The sequence below is a fragment of the Lytechinus variegatus genome, chromosome 15, assembly GCF_018143015.1.
Source record: "Lytechinus variegatus isolate NC3 chromosome 15, Lvar_3.0, whole genome shotgun sequence".
Lineage (NCBI taxonomy): Eukaryota > Metazoa > Echinodermata > Echinoidea > Temnopleuroida > Toxopneustidae > Lytechinus > Lytechinus variegatus.
Window position 1 is genome coordinate 22427429 of NC_054754.1, and position 19468 is coordinate 22446896.

The 19468-nt window shown below is 37.1% G+C and overlaps 1 protein-coding gene and 1 long non-coding RNA gene across 2 annotated transcripts in view; both read left to right on the forward strand.

The window, feature by feature from the left end:
• LOC121428496 (protein FAM102A-like) overlaps nt 1-15209 on the forward strand; it is a 54942-nt gene extending 39733 nt beyond the window's left edge. The window contains exons 4-8 of the mRNA XM_041625129.1: nt 5529-5710; nt 8683-8927; nt 9987-10104; nt 11458-11527; nt 12175-15209. Coding sequence (XP_041481063.1) covers nt 5529-5710; nt 8683-8927; nt 9987-10104; nt 11458-11527; nt 12175-12220 — 661 coding nt within the window. The 3' untranslated portion in view covers nt 12221-15209. The remainder of the gene's footprint in view (nt 1-5528; nt 5711-8682; nt 8928-9986; nt 10105-11457; nt 11528-12174) is intronic.
• Nucleotides 15210-15366: 157 nt separating this feature from the next.
• Nucleotides 15367-17891, forward strand: LOC121428793. The gene is made up of 2 exons (XR_005971835.1): nt 15367-17292; nt 17409-17891. It is a non-coding gene; the product is annotated as an uncharacterized LOC121428793 (long non-coding RNA).
• Nucleotides 17892-19468: the final 1577 nt, after the last annotated feature.

A 19468-nucleotide genomic window follows, 5' to 3' on the forward strand; every position in this document is an offset into this window, starting at 1 on the left:
TTCACCTGTTTGTAAGTACAGTTATATCATTATTTTTCTTCTTATGATATAGACTCTGTCTGGATGTGGTTATTCATTTTCATGAATTCAATTTTGCCCGCGCTGTGTAGCTAGCACTTCCAGCTGCATGAATTGGTAGCGAATCGGCATGTACATGACTTGTGATCGTGTTGCAAGTTGAATTTTCATCATCATCATCATCGGCGTAATTCCCCCAATTTACCTCCAACTACGTCACTTTGTTGTTCACTTCATCATCATTCTGTTCATCTCAAAATCATCAATTTGAAAATCCAAATCTAGATAAAATTCTGGGTTTTCTTTCATTTCGGGATCGAGGTATTCAGTGACAATGTGGAGAAAACGTACCCTCGCAACAGGTTTTGCATGCAAGTGGAGCTTCACGTGGGAGAGCCAATCACGCCTCTCGTACAGACAGTGACGTCATAAAAAATCCCCAATTTCGCGGACGTAATTCTGCGTGTTTGAAGCATTCAGAGAGAGAACTTTAAACTATCAATTAACTGAGTTTCATCGGTCTCCATGATAAATGATGTACACCATCGTGTTCTCCTTATTTTCTCCTTTATTTTGATATATGATTCTCCATTTTTACGATTTTCAATATATTTCTACTTTAACAGTAATAGCAATAACTATTCCTCCTTGTCTGTCAACATTAAATAGGTATTTGATTATCTCTTAATTATGTTGCAATTAACGCCTCCATAGTACTTTGATGTCAACACCTTCAGGGGCTAAGCACTCTTCTGGGAATAAGTGTCAGACACCCCTTGAGGTGTTATGACTGGTGTTTACGATTGAGTGAACTTGTGATTGGAATCAGTAGGGAGTGTCTTTAATGAACGTCGCAAGGCCAGTTCACACTGCATTTATTCAGTATAAACAAAGGAATTTTTGAAATGTTACTGAATAGGATGGTATGGATTTGTCAAGGCAGTGACCTTTTCGTAATCTGCCTGAGATGATTAGGTGGAAGTTGATTGCATTCTGACAGATTCCTTTGTATATGTAATTGTTGTTGATGTTTGATGGCTTTTTGTACAGTAAGAGCAGCCATTTTGGTTTTGGCTGTGCTCTGTATATGACCAGGGATATGAACGTTAGTCTCTTTATTTTATGATTAAAAACTTCATAAAATTTTGAAAAAAGAATTTGAGAAAATAGACACTTTTGTAAGAAACATATTTGTCCAAATTTAATGGCTGAGTATTCACAGTCTTGAAAAAATGGAGATCGTACACAGTAAAAATGCTGTTTAAGATTTTATACGCTGTTTACTGTATGAACCTTATAGCAGTTGTTTAACAGTTTAAACAATCATGTCTAATGTATTGAAGATTAGATATTGAAAATTAAACTTTGTTGCTTAACATTTAAAGACTTGTTTAAACTGTTTAAACAATTAATGTAAGGTTCATATATTAAGCAGTGTTGTTTAAAAATTTTAAACAGCGTTTTTACTGTGTAAAGTTGCCCAGATGCGATTTGAATATTCAACTTTGCGGTCAAACGTGACGAGTTATAGAATATGAAGAACAGATTGCGGAGAAGCTCTTGATTTTCCAAATGTGCAGCACGATATATAACAAGAATAACATTGGTTTGTGTGCTTTCATTGCTTTGTAAGTTGTAACGCTCATAAATTATGGGCGAGTGAGCCCATTTAATATGATCTTTGCCAAAATGCAGTGGCTCAAGATTGTCATCAACACATTTTCAAATTCATTTCGTTTATTTCCATATTCAAAGATAAAAGCAAACATTGTAATCAGCAACTCACTTTTAACAAATAGGCCTACACATTAAAGTGAACCAACATAAATCAAATTTAAAAAAAATATTGCAGTTTGCTCACTCTTAAAAAAAATCCCTGTGTGAATGACCCTCCTGAGTCAAGTGTTGATTGATAGGAAACTATAGGGAGTGCCTTTAATTAGTGGGTAATGTATAGATGGCATTGGTATAGAGGGTATACTTACATGGGCAGGTGGAATGTAGAGTGGCTCCACACCCAGTGATGCCAGCCCTGGAGGTTCTGTGTACTGATTGCGCTTCGGTGTATTTGCAAAGGTCATTATCGACATCATTCTCATCAATTATCATGGAATTTTATTTGACATACATTTAGGCATGAACTAAGACCTATATGTACTAATGTTGTGTTGTCATCACTCATGATATAAATTATTGAGGGGAAAAAATACTCTAAGGGGTGTTTTGCAATGGTATATAACTTGAAAATTATTCTTTAATACATTTGAAATATTTTTTGTTAAACCATCAATTTTTTGTCTCTGTAGATCCTGGAAATTTAGTCTTCTGAAGTACTTTAGAATGGTCCAAAACTTTTTTATCTTTTATTTTTTAATTGGCATTAGAGATTTGATGGGGTCCGGTTTTAGCTCTATATTTCCATTTCTAAGGTTTTTTGGGGGGCAATGGTTGGGGTGATTGCTGAAATTTTGGGAGACATTTCTTTCAGTTCTAGGGATACCTTTTGCACTGCGAGCAGATGTTGCGGAAAAAGCATATCTCATTCTACTTTAGATTTTCAGAATGTTCTTGAATATTGGTTGTGGCAGATATTGGGGAAAATGTAGAAAAGATAGTCACCCCAGACCATTCCATTCTGCAAATTTTAGAGGCGATTTTGGCTTTCATGAGGGAGAAATTGTCGTGTTCCCTGGGAGGTAATTGACAAAGATTTAAGTATGACTTAAATGCCGACACGTACATGCTATGCAACGCACGATCTTATTGATCGATACGCAGTAGTGCGCATCCTCATGACACGATCTGACCAATGCAGTCAAGTCTTTAATACCGTACGCAACTCTGTATAATTAAGTGCGAATCTAGTCATACTAGATACAGTAGTGAGAACTAGAATTAGTTTTAGTTTAGAAAATAGACAACTAGGAAGATATTGTGATACTTCCTTCAGCTCTTGGGTGCGATTTCAAGGAAGCGGACACAGCTGATGCTGTCAATGATGGGTGGAGGTGATGTACAGTAGACAGTGACAGAGCATGTTATTGTTGATATCATATTGTCATCAATTTGTAATAGCCCCAAGCAACACTTGACCCTATCCAGGGGAAATTCTTATCATAGTTGGAAGGAGGAGGAGGGGTTGATTCTTTGTTTTTTATTGTCTGATGATCTGATCTGCTTCAGAATAAGAGGGATATTGAGTAAAATTTATATGGGGGCAGAGTTGTAGATGTGCAAGAAAGTGAAGTGAGTGAGCCCCAAATTGTCATCAATTTGTGATTTAGCACTGTGACATGTGACACTGTCTCAACAGGGGAAAGTCTTATCATAGATACATGTGGGAGGGGCTGATCTCTTGAATATTGTTGTCAGATCTACTTCGGGAGAGGCATATTGAGTAATGTAAGGGGTTTAGTTATAGATTTGCAAGAAAGTAAGCGAGTGAGCCCTAAAATGTCATCAATTTGTAAAAAATATCCTTTAGCCTTAAGCCACACTTGTCTCCAGCCAGGAGGAAATCTTATCCTAGATGAAATGCAAATGCAGGGATCTGGATTTCAGGTTTGTGAGAAAATGAGTGAGCCCCCCCCCCCTCGGAAAAACAAGAAAATAATAGATGAATTTTCATACATTCAGTACACAAAATGAATGGAGCAGTAGCAGTGGCTTTTAGTCCTTCACCCCTCCCCCTTCCAAACAAAGGGTAAAAAAAACTATGCAAAGTAACATAGGGCGTACAGGTGCATCTAATTTACTTGTAAGATCTAAGGTTTACTCATTGACAACCTGTCTGTATACAATACCTGTCCATGGAGCATTGTGGCCCAGTGGATTAGTCGTCTGAATTTGAAACAGAGGGTCGTGGGTTCAAATCCCAGCCATGGCATAATTTCCTTCAGCAAGAAATTTATCCACATTGTGCTGCACTCTACCCAGGTGAGGTGAATGGGTACCTGGCAGGAATTTATTCCTTGAAATGCCACCGCGCTGTAAAAGGCTGCTGAGCTAAAGCCAGAATAATATCCAAGTCCTTTGGAAGCACATAGGGACGTTATGACATAATGTGATATGCGCTATACAAGAACTGCGTTATTATTATCATTATTACAAAATAGCATATCATTTTATGATCCCTCTGTTCTTTTATCAACATACATGTATATTTTTGATGCGAGTATCCTGTGCTAAGAAAAACTGAGTGGGAGTGCTTCATGGGAAATGTGTGTCTTGTTGGTCATTCGATATCTGAGGATGAATATTTGATGAGGACGAAGCTATTTGAAATGAAGAATGATGGATGAGAGGAGGGAATAATGGAGGAGACTATTAGTGAAAGGAGGTGTGAAGGACAGACGGTAGTCTTCAGACACAGACCCTGATTGAAAGTCTGATCAACAAGTGGGTCTTCATTCTTGACACAAAGACTAGCACAAATACAACTTTCTGTTTCAATAGGGCCTTCAGTACACTACATGTACAAGTCATTATAAATGTAGGCTTTACATTCAGACCCCTTTAACTATAGCGAAGGGTTTGCACAGCAGACAAGAGAAACAGGACCTATTATCTGCCATTATATGAAAGTTTTTCTTGACAGAAACTGTAATATGCATTCAGGAGTAAATTCAAATTTGTGGATGATGATAGTATGTACATGTAGATCAATTAAGTCTGTAAAAAATCAGTTGAATAAGTAGAACAGAAGACTGAACTTCAAATTAACAACTAATTACAATATAGACCCATATTCTGAAGTCAGGTTTAACTTCGATGGACCATGGTCTAACTCTCTGCTAAAATTATGGGAAGCCAAATGTGTCAAAAATGTTTTATTCAGGTGAACATGTTTCTTACGTATACTGTGCTCTTTCCTGATTCATCGACGGTGAAGACAATCATCTATTTATACTTCCTAGACAATTATGAAGGATTTGAGAGCCAAATGAGCTGAAATCTGATATCTCTACTGTTTAGTGATTTATGTAACAATTGGCTTTCCATACTTAAACCACAACTTTTAACCTGAGTTTAAGTTAAACCTGACTTAATACGGCCAGTGAGAAGTGACTTCAAACATTTGTGAAAGGTGCTGTAGATGTAAATGCCTGATCATTTGTAAATAAGTAATTTTCTTTTTAATTTTAATTTTTTTCATTTTCATATCCAGCTTTATATTGAGCAGTAACAACAGCAGCTCTCAACTAACGATTAGGGTATTATATGTTCCAATTTCATTTTGATGGATGGGATTATTAAGTACACGTAGGTCCATGGTAGGGAATACATGACTATGTTACAACATGAAAATGGGAATCTTTATGTCATTAAAAAAAAAACGACAGCTGTCAGGACTAATAATATAAAACAGTTATCTTGTATTCTTTTACTTGTAGCTTAATATGATAACACTTTTGAGAACTATAGAATGTCGCTAGTATATTACTGCTATCATTTTCATTTCAGAATACACCTACATGTAATTGCTTTCATTCTCTCTCTCTCCTATTCAGGCCGGATTTCAAGCAGCATCAGTTACCGTGCGACATGACAGCAGAGACGTTACTCATGGGTAATTCGTCGGTACGGAATGGTGATGAGCTAACAAGAGGGGGCAGTATAGCTAGCAGTAGTACATCAAGTAATAGTACAAGGAGTAAAGGCTCTAAACACAGACCGAACGTACTCACTTCAGGTATGTCGTGTCATTTTGAATTTAAAAAGTTGGAAAGGTCTGGGGCAATATTCCTACATTTGCCTCTCAAGAAATAATGCAATATCTAATTGGTCGAGTGGTTACGACTCTCGTCTTTCAATCAGAGGGACGTGGGTTCGAATCCCAGCCGTGGTGTGTTTTCCTACAGCAAGTATATTTACTCACATTGTGCTGCACTCAACCCAGGTGAGGTGAATGGGTTCCCAGCAGGATTATCTCTTTGAATGCACAGAGCTCGAGAAGGTAGCTCGAGCTGAAGCCAGGGTAACGGTAAATGTGCCTTGGAATAGATGACTTTTTAGATTGATGGCGCTATATAAATGCCTAATGTTATTATTATTAGGTGGTCTGTCTTTGACAGATCACCTCTTAATTTCGTCAGAATTTTCTTATTTCTTTCTTTATTTTTAACGATTTTTTTGTCGCCAAGTTATCTCAAAACGGACTTGATCAATTTCATTGAATTTCATGTCATCTATAGGATCTGTCATGGACACGTCAAAATAAGCTTTTCAAGGTCATCAAGTCATGATGACGTCATCTAGGCGCCATTTTGTAAAATCACATTATCAATCATATCTCCATTATCAATTATCAAAAATCAATCAAATTAACATCACATCAATTTAAGGTCAAGGGTCATCAGGTCATGTCATCAAAGGTCACCTGAAGGTCACGACGCGCGCGTACGCGCGCGTCAAAATTTCAAAATGCTCAAAATCACTTTTTGACCAAACGAGAGTACGTTTCAGGTCATTTTAAGCATTTCAAAATTTTGCGCGCGCGTTTCCGCGCGTAACGCCTTAACACAACGCAGAAACACCGTTTTTTTTACATCATTGCATTGATAATAAAATTCTGAACAATTTGATACCTTGATCAACCTTGTACGACCATTAATAACGAAATTAACACCCGTTAAAGTTTGCAGCACGTGTGCGCGCGAGCTCTCACTATAGGCCATATATGGGCAAAAACATGCCTATTGCAAATTCACTGTAGCTCTTTAAATAGTCCATTGACCCCCAATTTTTTTTTCATATATCGATAGAGTATGAGTTGTAGATTTGATTTCATGTCATCAATGTCCCTAAATTATATCGTGACGTCATCAAAATGGCGCCTAAACTAAAAATTTTATTTTTTCAAAAATGACGTCATCAAATTTATGCAAATTTTGTTATAACTTCTCGAATATACATCGTTTTTCGCCCAGATTTCGTTATTATGTAGTTTAGAATGTACTCTTTCTCCTCAGTTAACATGAATATTCGTTTTGAGAAACGCATCATTGCGTAAAAGAGCGATGAAAAGAGGCATGTCATTTTTCCTCATTTTGCGTGTAATCTCTATGGGACATGACTTTTTCTCAAAACCAGATTCGACATTCCTCTATTTCGTGAGCCATATCTCCATTTTTTCTCGTCAGTTTTCTTTAAGCTTTTAGTATGTTGTAGCTGAGATTCTGGGCTATCGCAAGTGTGCCCTTCATTTTTTGATCAGATGCCGAGATCATGCCCGTATTTCACTTGCAAAATTGGACTTGTAATTCTCAAAATTGCTTACGTGTATTCTCTATGGGGAATATCGTGGCTTTGACTGCTTCTTAAAGGGCGCGGGTTCGAGTCCTGGGGTGAACAAGATGAATTTTTTTTTCACTCTTTTTTTTTCTTTTTGCCACTTCTTACATGATCCTTTATGATAATTTAAAGGTATAAAAGTTTAAATTTAGCAAGATAAAACAGATTATAATTACTTTTTTTCATATCACATGTATTTTGCGTGTAATCTCTATGGGACATGACCTTTTCTCAAAACTAGATGCGACATTCCTCTATTTCGTGAGCCATATCTCCATTGTTTCTTGTCAGTTTTCCCTGAGCTTTTAGTATGTTGTAGCCGAGATTCTAAGCTTTCGAAAATATGCCCTCCATTTTTTGATCAGATGCCGGGATCATGCCCGTATTTCGCTTGCAAAATTGGAATTGTAATTCTCAAATTTGCTTACGTGTAATCTCTATGGGGAATATGCTAGCTCAATGGATAACGCATTTGACGTGTTCGTCCGTATTGCTGACGTGTAGGTCCGTGTTGCTGACGTGGTGGTCCGTGTAGCTGACGTGTAGGTCCGTGTTGCTGACGTATTGGTCCGTGTTGACGACGTGCTCTGCCGGCATGATCCGTGTAGATCCGTGTGAAGCTGCCGTGTTGATGCCGTGTTCACAGTCATCTGGGGCAAAACTATCCCAGACCTCCCCGGATCATGCCGGCATTGCCGTGTTGATCCGTGAGGTATAATCATCTATCTTGTATGTATCTGTTTGAAGATGTATGTCTGACGATTGTCATCACCACATCAATAATCACATTTAGTAATGGTCAAAACTTATTCTTAGGATGTCTACGATCAAGATTATCAATGATATCTAAATGATTTATTTCATACATCAGACGGCACTGAATGACAAATCATGACAGACCACCTAATTCGTCCGCATGACGAATTAAATTCTAGTTAATATTATACAAGTATTTTTGATATTGGAATATTGTATTACTTTTCAAGTCATTAGAGAACCCTACAGAAAGAACCCTTTGAAGATGTGTGTTGGGTCTCCATTAAATGAAGAACATTTTTCTTACATGGTAATTTTTTTTAGGAACTTTGTTTTACCCTAATGACAGGTTTCTTTAAAATTGTAGCAAATATTGTGTAATTTTGAATATTTGATTGTTTATTTCAACAGTCTTCACAATGTGCTGTTCCCCCATGTATTTTCAATTCAATATTTATTTTGCAAATAAGATAAAACATCATACAGAGTATTGAACATTAATGTGCGAGTTGATACAAAATTAATTGAGTGGTTTTCCACGAATATTAATGCACCACAAAATCTGCTTTCATTATTAAATTCATTGCCCCTTTTTTCCTCTCTACCTGTGCACAGGTCTAGTATCGCCAGCCGAACCCGAAGCGCGCATTTCGGAGGAGAGCTTTGAACTCGGTCATTCCAGGTCATCAAGCTATAACTCGCAGCAATCGAGGGCAAGCGGGTACAGCAGTGCGCACTCGGCGTCATCGGGCGGCTTCACCACGGAGCACTTCTCCAGCGCCACCAGTCTGACGGACCTACCGGAGAAAGAACAGATGAAGGACGCTTGGAGAGGAACAGGAACCAATGAAAGGAGAAGGGTAGGTGTCTGAATAATGCTTATGAAACTTATTTGGTGGCTCAGTGGTAGAGCGTCTGCCTCACGAATGAGAGGTCGTGGGTTCTATCCCCGGGAGTCATACCAAAGACTTACAACAAAATGGAACCTGTCGCCTTCTGCTTGCACTCAAAAGTGAGATTGGAGAAGGGTAGGTTTCTGAATAATGCTGAAGAAACTTATTTGGTGGCTCAGTGGTAGAGCGTCTGCCTCACGAATGAGAGGTGGTGGGTTCTATCCCTGGGAGTCATACCAAAGACTTTAAAAAATGGGACCTGTCGCCATCTGCTTGCACTAAAGAGTGAGATTGGAGAAGGGTAGGTTTCTGAATAATGCTTATGAAACTTATTTGGTGGCTCAGTGGTAGAGCGTCTGCCTCACGAATGAGAGGTGGTGGGTTCTATCCCTGGGAGTCATATCAAAGACTTTAAAAAATGGGACCTGTCGCCATCTGCTTGCACTCGAGTGAGATTGGAGAAGGGTAGGTTTCTGAATAATGCTTATAAAACAGACTTTGTGGCTCAGTGTTAGAGCACCTGCCTCACAAGCAGGAGGTCGTGGGTTCTATCCCTGGGAGTCATACTAAAGACTTACAAAATGGGACCTGTCGCCTTCTAGCTTACACTCAAAAGTGAGATTGGAGAAAGGTAATTGATAACATTGTTATGCAGCACCTGCTCGCAGATCAGCGTCATAACTGAATTGGCTTTCCTAGGTAAATAAGACATTGCTACGATTAGTAATTTATCATTAATTATTGACATGAGTGAGATACATTTATAAGGTTTAAATTGCATGTGGCACTAACATCCTCTGTCAATATCTTCAACTTTCTCTTGAAAAGAATAACTAAAGGTTGAGGATGGAGGGAGATGGGATCCAATGAAAGGAGAGGGGTCGGTTGAGATTAATCCCAATAATTTCTGCCGCGAGGTCTGAGGTTGGAATGCTAGCATCCATTGTCAATATGTCCTTTGGCAATACATAGTTAATAATTTCAATTGCCATTCAGTTTTATCAGTTTTTGTCCTTTCTCCACCAGAAACACGCCGAAGCAGAGGAGTCCCAGAGAAGATTAGATAACACGAGAGTGGATGCAGATGAAGTTATCCAAGGTATCATCAACCAACAGGACTTCCAAGCAGATGAGATGTCAGGTGGTAAGTTAATAGACCAGGGGCCCGTTTCATAAAGCTGTTCGTAAGTTACAAATAACTTTACGCACAGCTGGTGATCCTTTATTTTGTGATGTGTTATACCTATGTAATTGAGTTATGACCTAAGAACATGTTCCAGTCGTGCGTAAAGTTTTATGAAACACCCACTTGGGCTCAGTTGCCTACAAGTGACCATCATGGTAACCGTGGTAAACTACTGGTACACTTGCATATAAGTCAACCTTCCGTAAGTTTAACAAAGTAACTGATGCTAGCTAGCTTTGTGTGTTAGCATGCCCCAACCTTTTATTGCAAGTGTGAATGCAGTCGGAAAACACTCCTATTGGAAAGGATGCACATGTTGGCCCCGTGTAGAGGAGCATGTTAAAACCATTCTATTTGTTAAAGAGTAGGATGTTCACCAGGTGTATTGCACTGGTGGCACGACATTTGCTCCGGGCTTAATTCTGTCTAAGATGTAGGGTCGCAATAAGGTTTATGTTAGGTTTAGGGTAGGGTATAGTGTTAAACCCAGGGTTGAACTTGGTCCTGCCGGTTGCGGGGAAATCTCAGCAGTGTGGTGGAACACCGAAGAAGTATTCACAGGATGACTTCCTGTCAGGGACTGATGTGAACGCTTTTGCAGCATTTTCTTTTAAAACCTGTATTGCCTCATGTTACATTGACTTTGGACACAATACCCACCCCCCCCCCCCAGATTATTTGTTACTTAAAGGTCAAGTCCACCTGAGAAAAATCAGCCAAGCACAATGCTGAAAATTTCATCAAAATTGAATGTAAAATAAGAAAATTAAGACATTTCAATGTTTTGCTTATTTTTAACAAAATAGTTATATGGACGAGCCAGTTGCATCCAAAAGAGAGAGTCGATGATGTCACTTACTATTTTTTTCTTTTTTGTTGTTTGAATTATACAGTATTTCAATTTTTACGAATTTGATGATTAGGACCTCCTTGCCTGAAGCACAAAATGTGAAAATGATGGAATTCCACGTGTTCAGGGAGGAATGAAACTATTTCACATGACAATGACGAGAAAATAAGAGTATTTCATATAATAAAATGCAAAAGAAATAGTGATGTCATCAGTTCCTCATTTGCATACCGACCGAGATGTGCATATAACTGTTTTGTGAAATGAAGTGAAACTTCAAAATGCCATAACTTTCTTATTTTACATCCGATTTTCATGAAATTTTCAGTGTTATGTCTGTTGAATATTTCTCTTTTTATTCAAATCAAGTTTTTGTTGGAGTGGACTTGTCCTTTAACTTTGTTAGGCAATGTTTGAACAAGGCCTTACAATCCATAATTGTATTTTACTTTCCCATCCAGAGGAGGGGCTGCAGCTTTATATTGCAAGAGACGGTTCAACAGCACTAGGGAGTCAACAATTAAAAAACAGGTGAGTCAAAAGGAGAACGTGACAAATTATTCAGTTCAGTGAACAGATATGCCCTGCACAGGGGCAGATCCAGGAATTACCCGGGGGGGGGGCGGCTATTCACAGAAAAAATGGACAACCCTCTCCCTCCAGAAAAGGGGATTATTAACACTCAATGGGACTTTTTCTGTGTAAATTATTCTAAAAAATGGACACAAATAAAAAATGAATAAAATTGGATTGGGCACCTGGGACCTGTAATAAAAAGCAAAGCAATCATCATCGTACATCATTTTTCTACAATTGATTGCATTGACTGCAATGTGCAATTTATCCTGAATATCAAGCGTACAATAAATTTGCTAACATTAGTGTAACAGGGTCCTGGTTGTTTACTCTGCCTGAGCAAAAGTTATTGTATTTTTTATTTCTGTTTAACTTTTGTGGTGAAGTGTTTTCAAAGTTGCTTGAAATTAGTGTTAGCAATTTATGGATATGTGAAGAAAGAGGGGAAAAAAAAATCTTCGGAAGTTTGTTCAAGTGAATGACACTGTTGCACAGTGTACCGATGAATCCAACTTTTATTTTATTTTTTTGTTAACCTATTCATTGATCATTCACACCTTCTTTTTTTTCCCTCTTTTACTTCCCCACTTACTGCATGGCAGAATGTCAGCAGGTACTTTTGAGCCAGTCGTGATAGACCAGAGATAATGCTGCCTCCTGATTGGTGGACGTACACCTATACTCTGCTGTAATTGGCCCTTTCAAACGTGGACAACTCCTTTGGGGGGCGGAGCCATCCATCCCCTTACTCGAGGTTGCTACATCTGTCTCTCTTTCTTGTTGAAAATTGCAATCCTCAACAGTATTGTAAGAATTGCTTTTTGTGGGGTGAGCGGACGGAATCTAATCTCTACAGCCACATCAAATTGGCAATCATTCATTATGCATGGCATTTCAATCATTTGAATCATTCGATGAAGTAACTGATGAGATAGAACTGTGATTTACGAGATTTAATTTCAGATGAGATGTCAAAGGTCAACTTTAAGAAGAGGAGAGAGTGTCGAGGATGTTAGAAGTTTAGAAGGACCACACAATGCTTTCATGGTGAACAGTGCAAGACTCTTGATAGTATTCTAATCATTGTGAATGGAGATGCCCATGTTCAGTCGCGTTTACCACTTGGCTACAGGACCAGCATGTTCCCTGTGCAAAGTCTGCAGGATGCACAGATTACAGTAGTCAGCGGGTCCCCTTCAAGTCTCGCGTTCTCCAATTTAGCGATGCTTAAGTGCTATGAAGCTTTCTAATAGCAGAACCAAATCCAGTGAAGGACATAGAATGTGGATAATGCTATATGGTCTTAAGTGATCATCCTGGTTTTAGCATGATTGTCCTGTAAGACCGTGAACGGCTCCATCATTTCCTGATAGAGAGAGACCTAACTCCAACGAGTGAAGTTATTGTGGAAATTACAAAAAGATAGTAGTTTTCATGTTGCCTGTAATTTTAGCTGTAATGAGCAATGCAATGCAATGCAACTAAATCAAGTTAATAAAAACCATTAGAGGATCCCTATGTTGTAGGGGTAAAAAAGAAGGTTTGTTTTAATCATATCTTCTATTTTTTTTTACCTTTTAAGAAAAGGAATCAGTAATCTATTTTCAGTGAAAAATTTCCTGGAAAAATATTTCAATCAGACATTGATAAATCATAGATTAAATTCCTGTGGTAATATCAGTTGGAGTGAACTTCAATTCTTTTTCTTTTTGTTGCCACTGTGGGATATTAATGAATTTCATTTTATATCCTATTGATTCTGTACTGAAAAAGGTGATGCTGAGCTTTGTTTTTTAATTTTTTTTGCACCAAGTATGTACAAGCCAGGCCCTTACTCTATATACATGTACAGTAAATACCCATTCTGTGAACAGTATAGAATATGTTGATGTCCTTCAGTATGGAATTATGGATGAAATCTCGAGTGTGAAATATGTGAATTGTTTGGTTAAAATGGGTCTCTTGCAATGTTTCATGTTACTCCTGCATCGCAAGAATCGAGATATTTTGTTCTTGTAACGGAAAATTGTTAAAATTTATCATATCTTCAATTTCCCATCATGCTTTCTTCTATGTATGCAGCCGTACATTTTAGGGTCCTTATGCTGTCGATGATGTTATGTATTCAGTTTTCTACATTTTCATATACAAGGATTGTTATATGTTTACTTTGTTTATTCTACTGATCTGATTATCCCACTAATCTTGCTTCTTCCCGTCTACTCGGCTTTGATTCCTTTGCAGAATCCATTTGAAGCTTAAATAATCCCCAACATCTATTATAATCTCCTTTTCGCACTAGTAGCGGAAAGTCTGATAATCATATAAAGTCAAACAGCATTTTTTTTTCATAAGGTATTGTACCAAACAATATTTTTTTTCCTCTCCAATTGTAAGAGTATTCTATTAAGGGAAAGGATGTAATAATTAGTAGGAGCATTTAATGTATTGGCATCTTATTTTGGAAGAGTATTATATACTGGTAGTACAAAGATTGCTTATCAGTTGCCTTCATGATCACAGTCAAGCTATGGCACTTAACAGCAACAATGTTTGGGTCTAACATTAATGTGTATTAATGGGACTAATCCTATAGTCCCATCCATTGTTTTTTGTGCATGTGACTCCTGCAGTCTTTGGTCAAATGCTTTAGGGATTCTTAAATATAACATATGCTTGTACTCCTTTTTTTGCATTGTAATCAACATTTTGCAATTTATTGGGAAGAAAATGAATTGAATCAAAGCAGAAGAGTGATTTATAAATATTAGTTACATTGAAGAAAAACCTTTCATTTGCCAATCTTTCATTTGCCAGACATGGAATTCCAAAACTTATCTATTCATGGTTTAAATGCTTCCATTTTTGTATTTTATTATTTTGCTAAAATTCAAATTCGTTGCTTCCTTTGCACATTAATTTGATTTGTGCTGACATTTCTTCTGTTTTGATAAGTGTGTTTAGATTTTTTTTCTGCTGTGAATTATGTGTGCTGGTTATCAACAAATTGTTTACATACTACTAGTAACCTTAAGAAAAACAGTTCCCTGTAAAATTGTGCTATGTTTTATGGAGTGAGTCAGAAAAAAAAACAACTTTGCACCTAAAAAATCACTAATTTGATGGAAAGCACATCATAAACAGTATACTCTTATATTGAAATAGTATCTTTTTCCGAATAATTTGGTAACATTTTATTGGGTATATTGTTTTTGTGCTTGAATAGTCGGAGGTATTCTTTGCTGTGATGTTAAATTTGATTTGTGTCACAATGATGCATGGTTGCAGTGAATGTCAGTGTAGTCAAGGTCAATATTCTCAAAAGAGGTTTGTTTCAATGGTACACCCTGGTACAAAACCATTGACTATTCAGATTTCTTGTACTGTTGCTCTTCAATTGAAGGTGCCCTTTGCCTAACGCGTGCATTTATCATAGGACTTTCCCAAGTGTATGCATTGCAATAAGAGTAATTATGTACACAATTCTGCATGGTCCATGTTTTTGGACCATGGCACATTTGAAACCTCTTTCAAGAATACGAGCCTAAAGGGTAGCAGACAGGGTTACACTTCGTAATTCTGAAGGTTCTTTATTCCGAAGGTTCATAATTCCGTTAACGAAATAAGGTTCGTTAATCATTTCGTTTTAGGACTAACGAACCTTCGGAATTACGAACCTCATTTCGTTTTCGGATAAACGAACCTTCGGAATTACAAACCTCACTTCGTTTTCGGACAAACGAACCTCATTTCGTTTTCGGACTACCGAACCTTCGGAATTACAAACCTTCAGAAATACAAACCTTCGGAATAACAAAGCTTTGGAATTACGAATGTATGCGAGCAGACAGATACATTTTTAATTGAATTAACAAGAGAATTTGATTTAATTGAGAAGTGACTGCAATGCGGTTTACTGCAGCATCGTGGATGTCTGCATTCATTAATATATTCTTTTGGCATCAATTTTACATCGCAGCAGAAATACATCCGAGGGGGAAGGGGGGGTGGTGGTGGTGTTTCACAAAGAATTAAGTCATGCTTGAATGCATATGCTCCAGATGCATAATCCGACCAATGTGGAGAGGGGAGGTATACCACATGCAGCTGAAATTTAAGTGTAATTCTTTGAGTCACGCTTAATCTCTTTGTGAAACCACCCCTCCCCCGATTCTCCAAGCGTAAACATACATGTACACACCACATGAAAATGTTATCAATTTATTTGGGAGAAGGTACACTTCCAGGGGAAATTTTAAAGCGTTGTGTTCATGATGTGGTTTTTTTTCATCAAATTGGCGATTATCTGAGGTGTTGAACAGCTTTTTCTGACTCACTTGGAATATTGAGAGTTTATAAACAGAAGGCCTGAACTCCAATACTCCTGACTCAGTTGTTCCAGAACCCGGTTAATGCCATCGGATTTCAGGTAACACTTTTCTCATTCCAGCGTTCCCACGAAACGATGGATTGCTGTAGAATTAATGCTGATATATTATATCTTAGAATAAAACTTGAGGTATGCAACCGGTGTTCTTTTTTATGAGAGGACATGGAGTCTTCACAACATTATATCATGGATGAGTGGTTTATTATATCATTAGAATAAGCAGAAAAGAGAGATGTTTGGGGGTATGATTTCAGTGTCCAATGTGGACAGTTGAATATATGTGACATCTCAGGTTTTTTTTTTGGGGGGGGGGGGTATTGCATAGGAAGATTTACTAGTGATTTCAGCATTCGAATACTCAGCATTTTTAATTGCTTGTCCAAATGTACTCAAACTTCCGTTGCTCTGACTTTTCTGTTTTCACACAAGCTAGCTTGCTCCAAGGGTTTCATTCTCTTTTAAAGTGGTTGAAACCAGACTCTCTACACATGCCTAACTCATCATTTTGGTACCAAATTTACGCAATTGTAAAGAAGAGAGTTAAGTCCTTCTGTTTGAAAACCTCAACATGAAGAAAACCATTTCTTTCTGAAGCTGGTATCTTCTATGTATGTTACTAGTAAGATAGATATTGTACATGTTCATTGATAAAAGTGTCATTTTAAGAGTTTTTCATTCATTCATTGCCATATTTAGGAACAAATTGTATTTGCTTCAAATTAAATAAAATGTACATGTTATATCTTTGAAGGTTGATACTAGATCAAGTTTAGATATGAATATATTTTAGTTACCAAAAGAGCGTTTCTGCAGGCAGGGACAAGATAGAAAAAAAAGATATCTACTTTTTTGTTTTTTCTTCTCTTCTTTTTACTTTGGTAGGTTAATTTAGTCTTAATTCCAAGCCATCTTGTCTGGAAAAAAAGAATGGTAGCTTTACCTTTATCTGTTTTCTGTATAGACTAAGTCAATATCATTATTAAGGCCCCGTAACATAAAGCTTTGTAATCGATCATAAGGCTGATATCTATGGTTGATCATACACAATAATCAATGCAATCAATCATAGAAATCAGTGTCACAATCAATCACTAAGCTTTATGTTACAGACCCCTGATGTAAGTTTCTCCATTAAGACAAGGTCATGTATCTTCAACCCTGGACCCCGTAACATAAAGCTTTGTAATTGATCATAAGGCTGATATCTATGATTGATCATACACAATAATCAATGCATTCAATCGTAGAAATCAGCCAAATGATCGATTGCTAAGCTTTATGTTACAGGTCCCAGCTCAATTATTACTGCCCAGCGCCCTGTTGCACAAAAGTATCAAAATATTATGGTAACTTTGCCATCCAATGGTAACTTCCCTGAAATCCTTGATTCTGATTGGCTGTTGAGCCTTGTTACCATGATACTGTAGTTATCATTGGATGGCAAAGTTACCATAATAGTAACTTTCATGCAATGGGGGCCCAGAATCAACTGAAGTTCAAGGTTCTCCTTTTTAAAAGATAGCAAACCAAAGACCATTATCATTCAATGTAATCATTATTCCCTTCTTTAAAACAAAATGATTTGTCGTAAATAAGTCTGTGTTCTGGTTTCCATTTCAAGACTTGCTATGATACATTTGCACGATTTCTCTTAACAAATTTACTATCAGCCAGTCAGATTGAAGGATATCAGTAGCATTTAACTGTCAGTGTAAATTGTTATTGTAACAAGTTTTATGAAATGGGTCCCAGATATGTTTTGGCAAAGCTTAGCAACATAAAGTTCCCTTTCATTTTTACTTTGTTTCAAACTAATTCATATCAAATAAATACAGTCAACTGAATAGAAAAATCAGTACAATGAATAAGAAGTGCTTGCACCTCATACTACGGTTATAATAATAATAATGTTTTATTTACCCAGGGTAACCACTTCAGTTAGGAAACTGCTCTACCAGCGGGCCCTGCATAACATATGTTATTATTACCCTTCTCCAATCCAAATGCTGAGCGCCTAGCAAGAAGGCAGAAGGTCCCATTTTTATAAGTCTTTGGTATGACTCGGCAGAGGATCGAACCCACGACCTCCCGTTCTTGAGGCGGACGCTCTACCACTGAGCCATCATGTTCGGTTGTTGCTAAGCTTTGGCATGCCATAGTTGAAAAAACCTTATATTACATGTTTGTATTAAGGATGAGTAATGTTACTTTTAGTATTTTCAAATTTCTGTTGTACAAAACTACATTTTGTTTATTTACCCTTTCTTCTGTCAACAATGTAATCTTCTCTACTCTAGATATATTAGGGAGTATTTCTTCTGTTGCAAGTCACTTTGGAAACATGTAAAAAAAATCCTTAACTTCGCTTAATTGTTAATTCAATTCAATTTATTTCGTCCATAAAGGAAATTATGTCTGTATTGGGTGTTTTTTTTAATACATGTATTACATGTATTTCAAATTCAGCCCCCCCCCCCCTTCATAATAAGTAGCACATACTGCTATTTCATACCAAGCCCCATTTAAGTTGTGATAACATTGGGTTCCAGCATAATACAGGCTTCCTCTTTTTATGAGGCGTTCCTTCTTAATTTGCATATCCTAGAATTTGGCCAAGAAATCAAAATAACTGTAATTATGTGTCATCAGTAGAGCCAATCGAGATTCTGCCTCAGTGATTGTGAGCTTTAGATTTGCGACATAACTGTGATATGTTGTCTAACCAGAAATACCATTATGTGACAAGTGGTCACTGTCTGCGTTCCAAGCACTGAAGCGGTATTTTTGATACCTAATACTGAGTCATAGAACTTGCCTCGAAATGAAAGCTGCTTCACTTAAGCTTTGAATTATAATATATCACATAGTGTTGTATTCATATACAATCAATGCAAGTTGCGGGGAATGTGACATGAGGACATACAAGCAATTTCTACAATCAATTTTAAATGGTTGCAATTGCCTTTTCAATTAATCATAGCTGATTACAATTAATTGTATGATTGATTGTATCCATTGTGTAACAGAACCCTGAATTCATTCAAGACTTGTGTCTTAACAACATATTTACCTCGTGTTTTGAGAGAAATTAATCAGGGATCAATTTTTTTTCTTTTAATACTCATCATATTTTTCATGCAAATTTGTGAAGAAATAATTCATCACTTAAAGAAAGTTAAAGGACAAGTCCATCCCAACAAAAAGTTGATTTGAATGAAAAGAAAAAAATTCAACAAGCATTATTTCATCAAAATCGGATGTAAAATAAGGTATGACATTTTAAAGTTTCTCCCGGACCATATAGAATTAGCATTGGTTAATACTATATTGTACAGTCAAGTTGGTCCTTATTGTCAAATCTATAGAAAATGAAATATTGTATAATTCAAACAATAAAAAACAAAAGAAATAGTGAGTGATGGACATCATCGCCTGACTCACCTAGTTGTGCATGTCACTGCTTTGTGAGAAATAAGCGAAACTTTAAAATGTCATAACTTTCATAT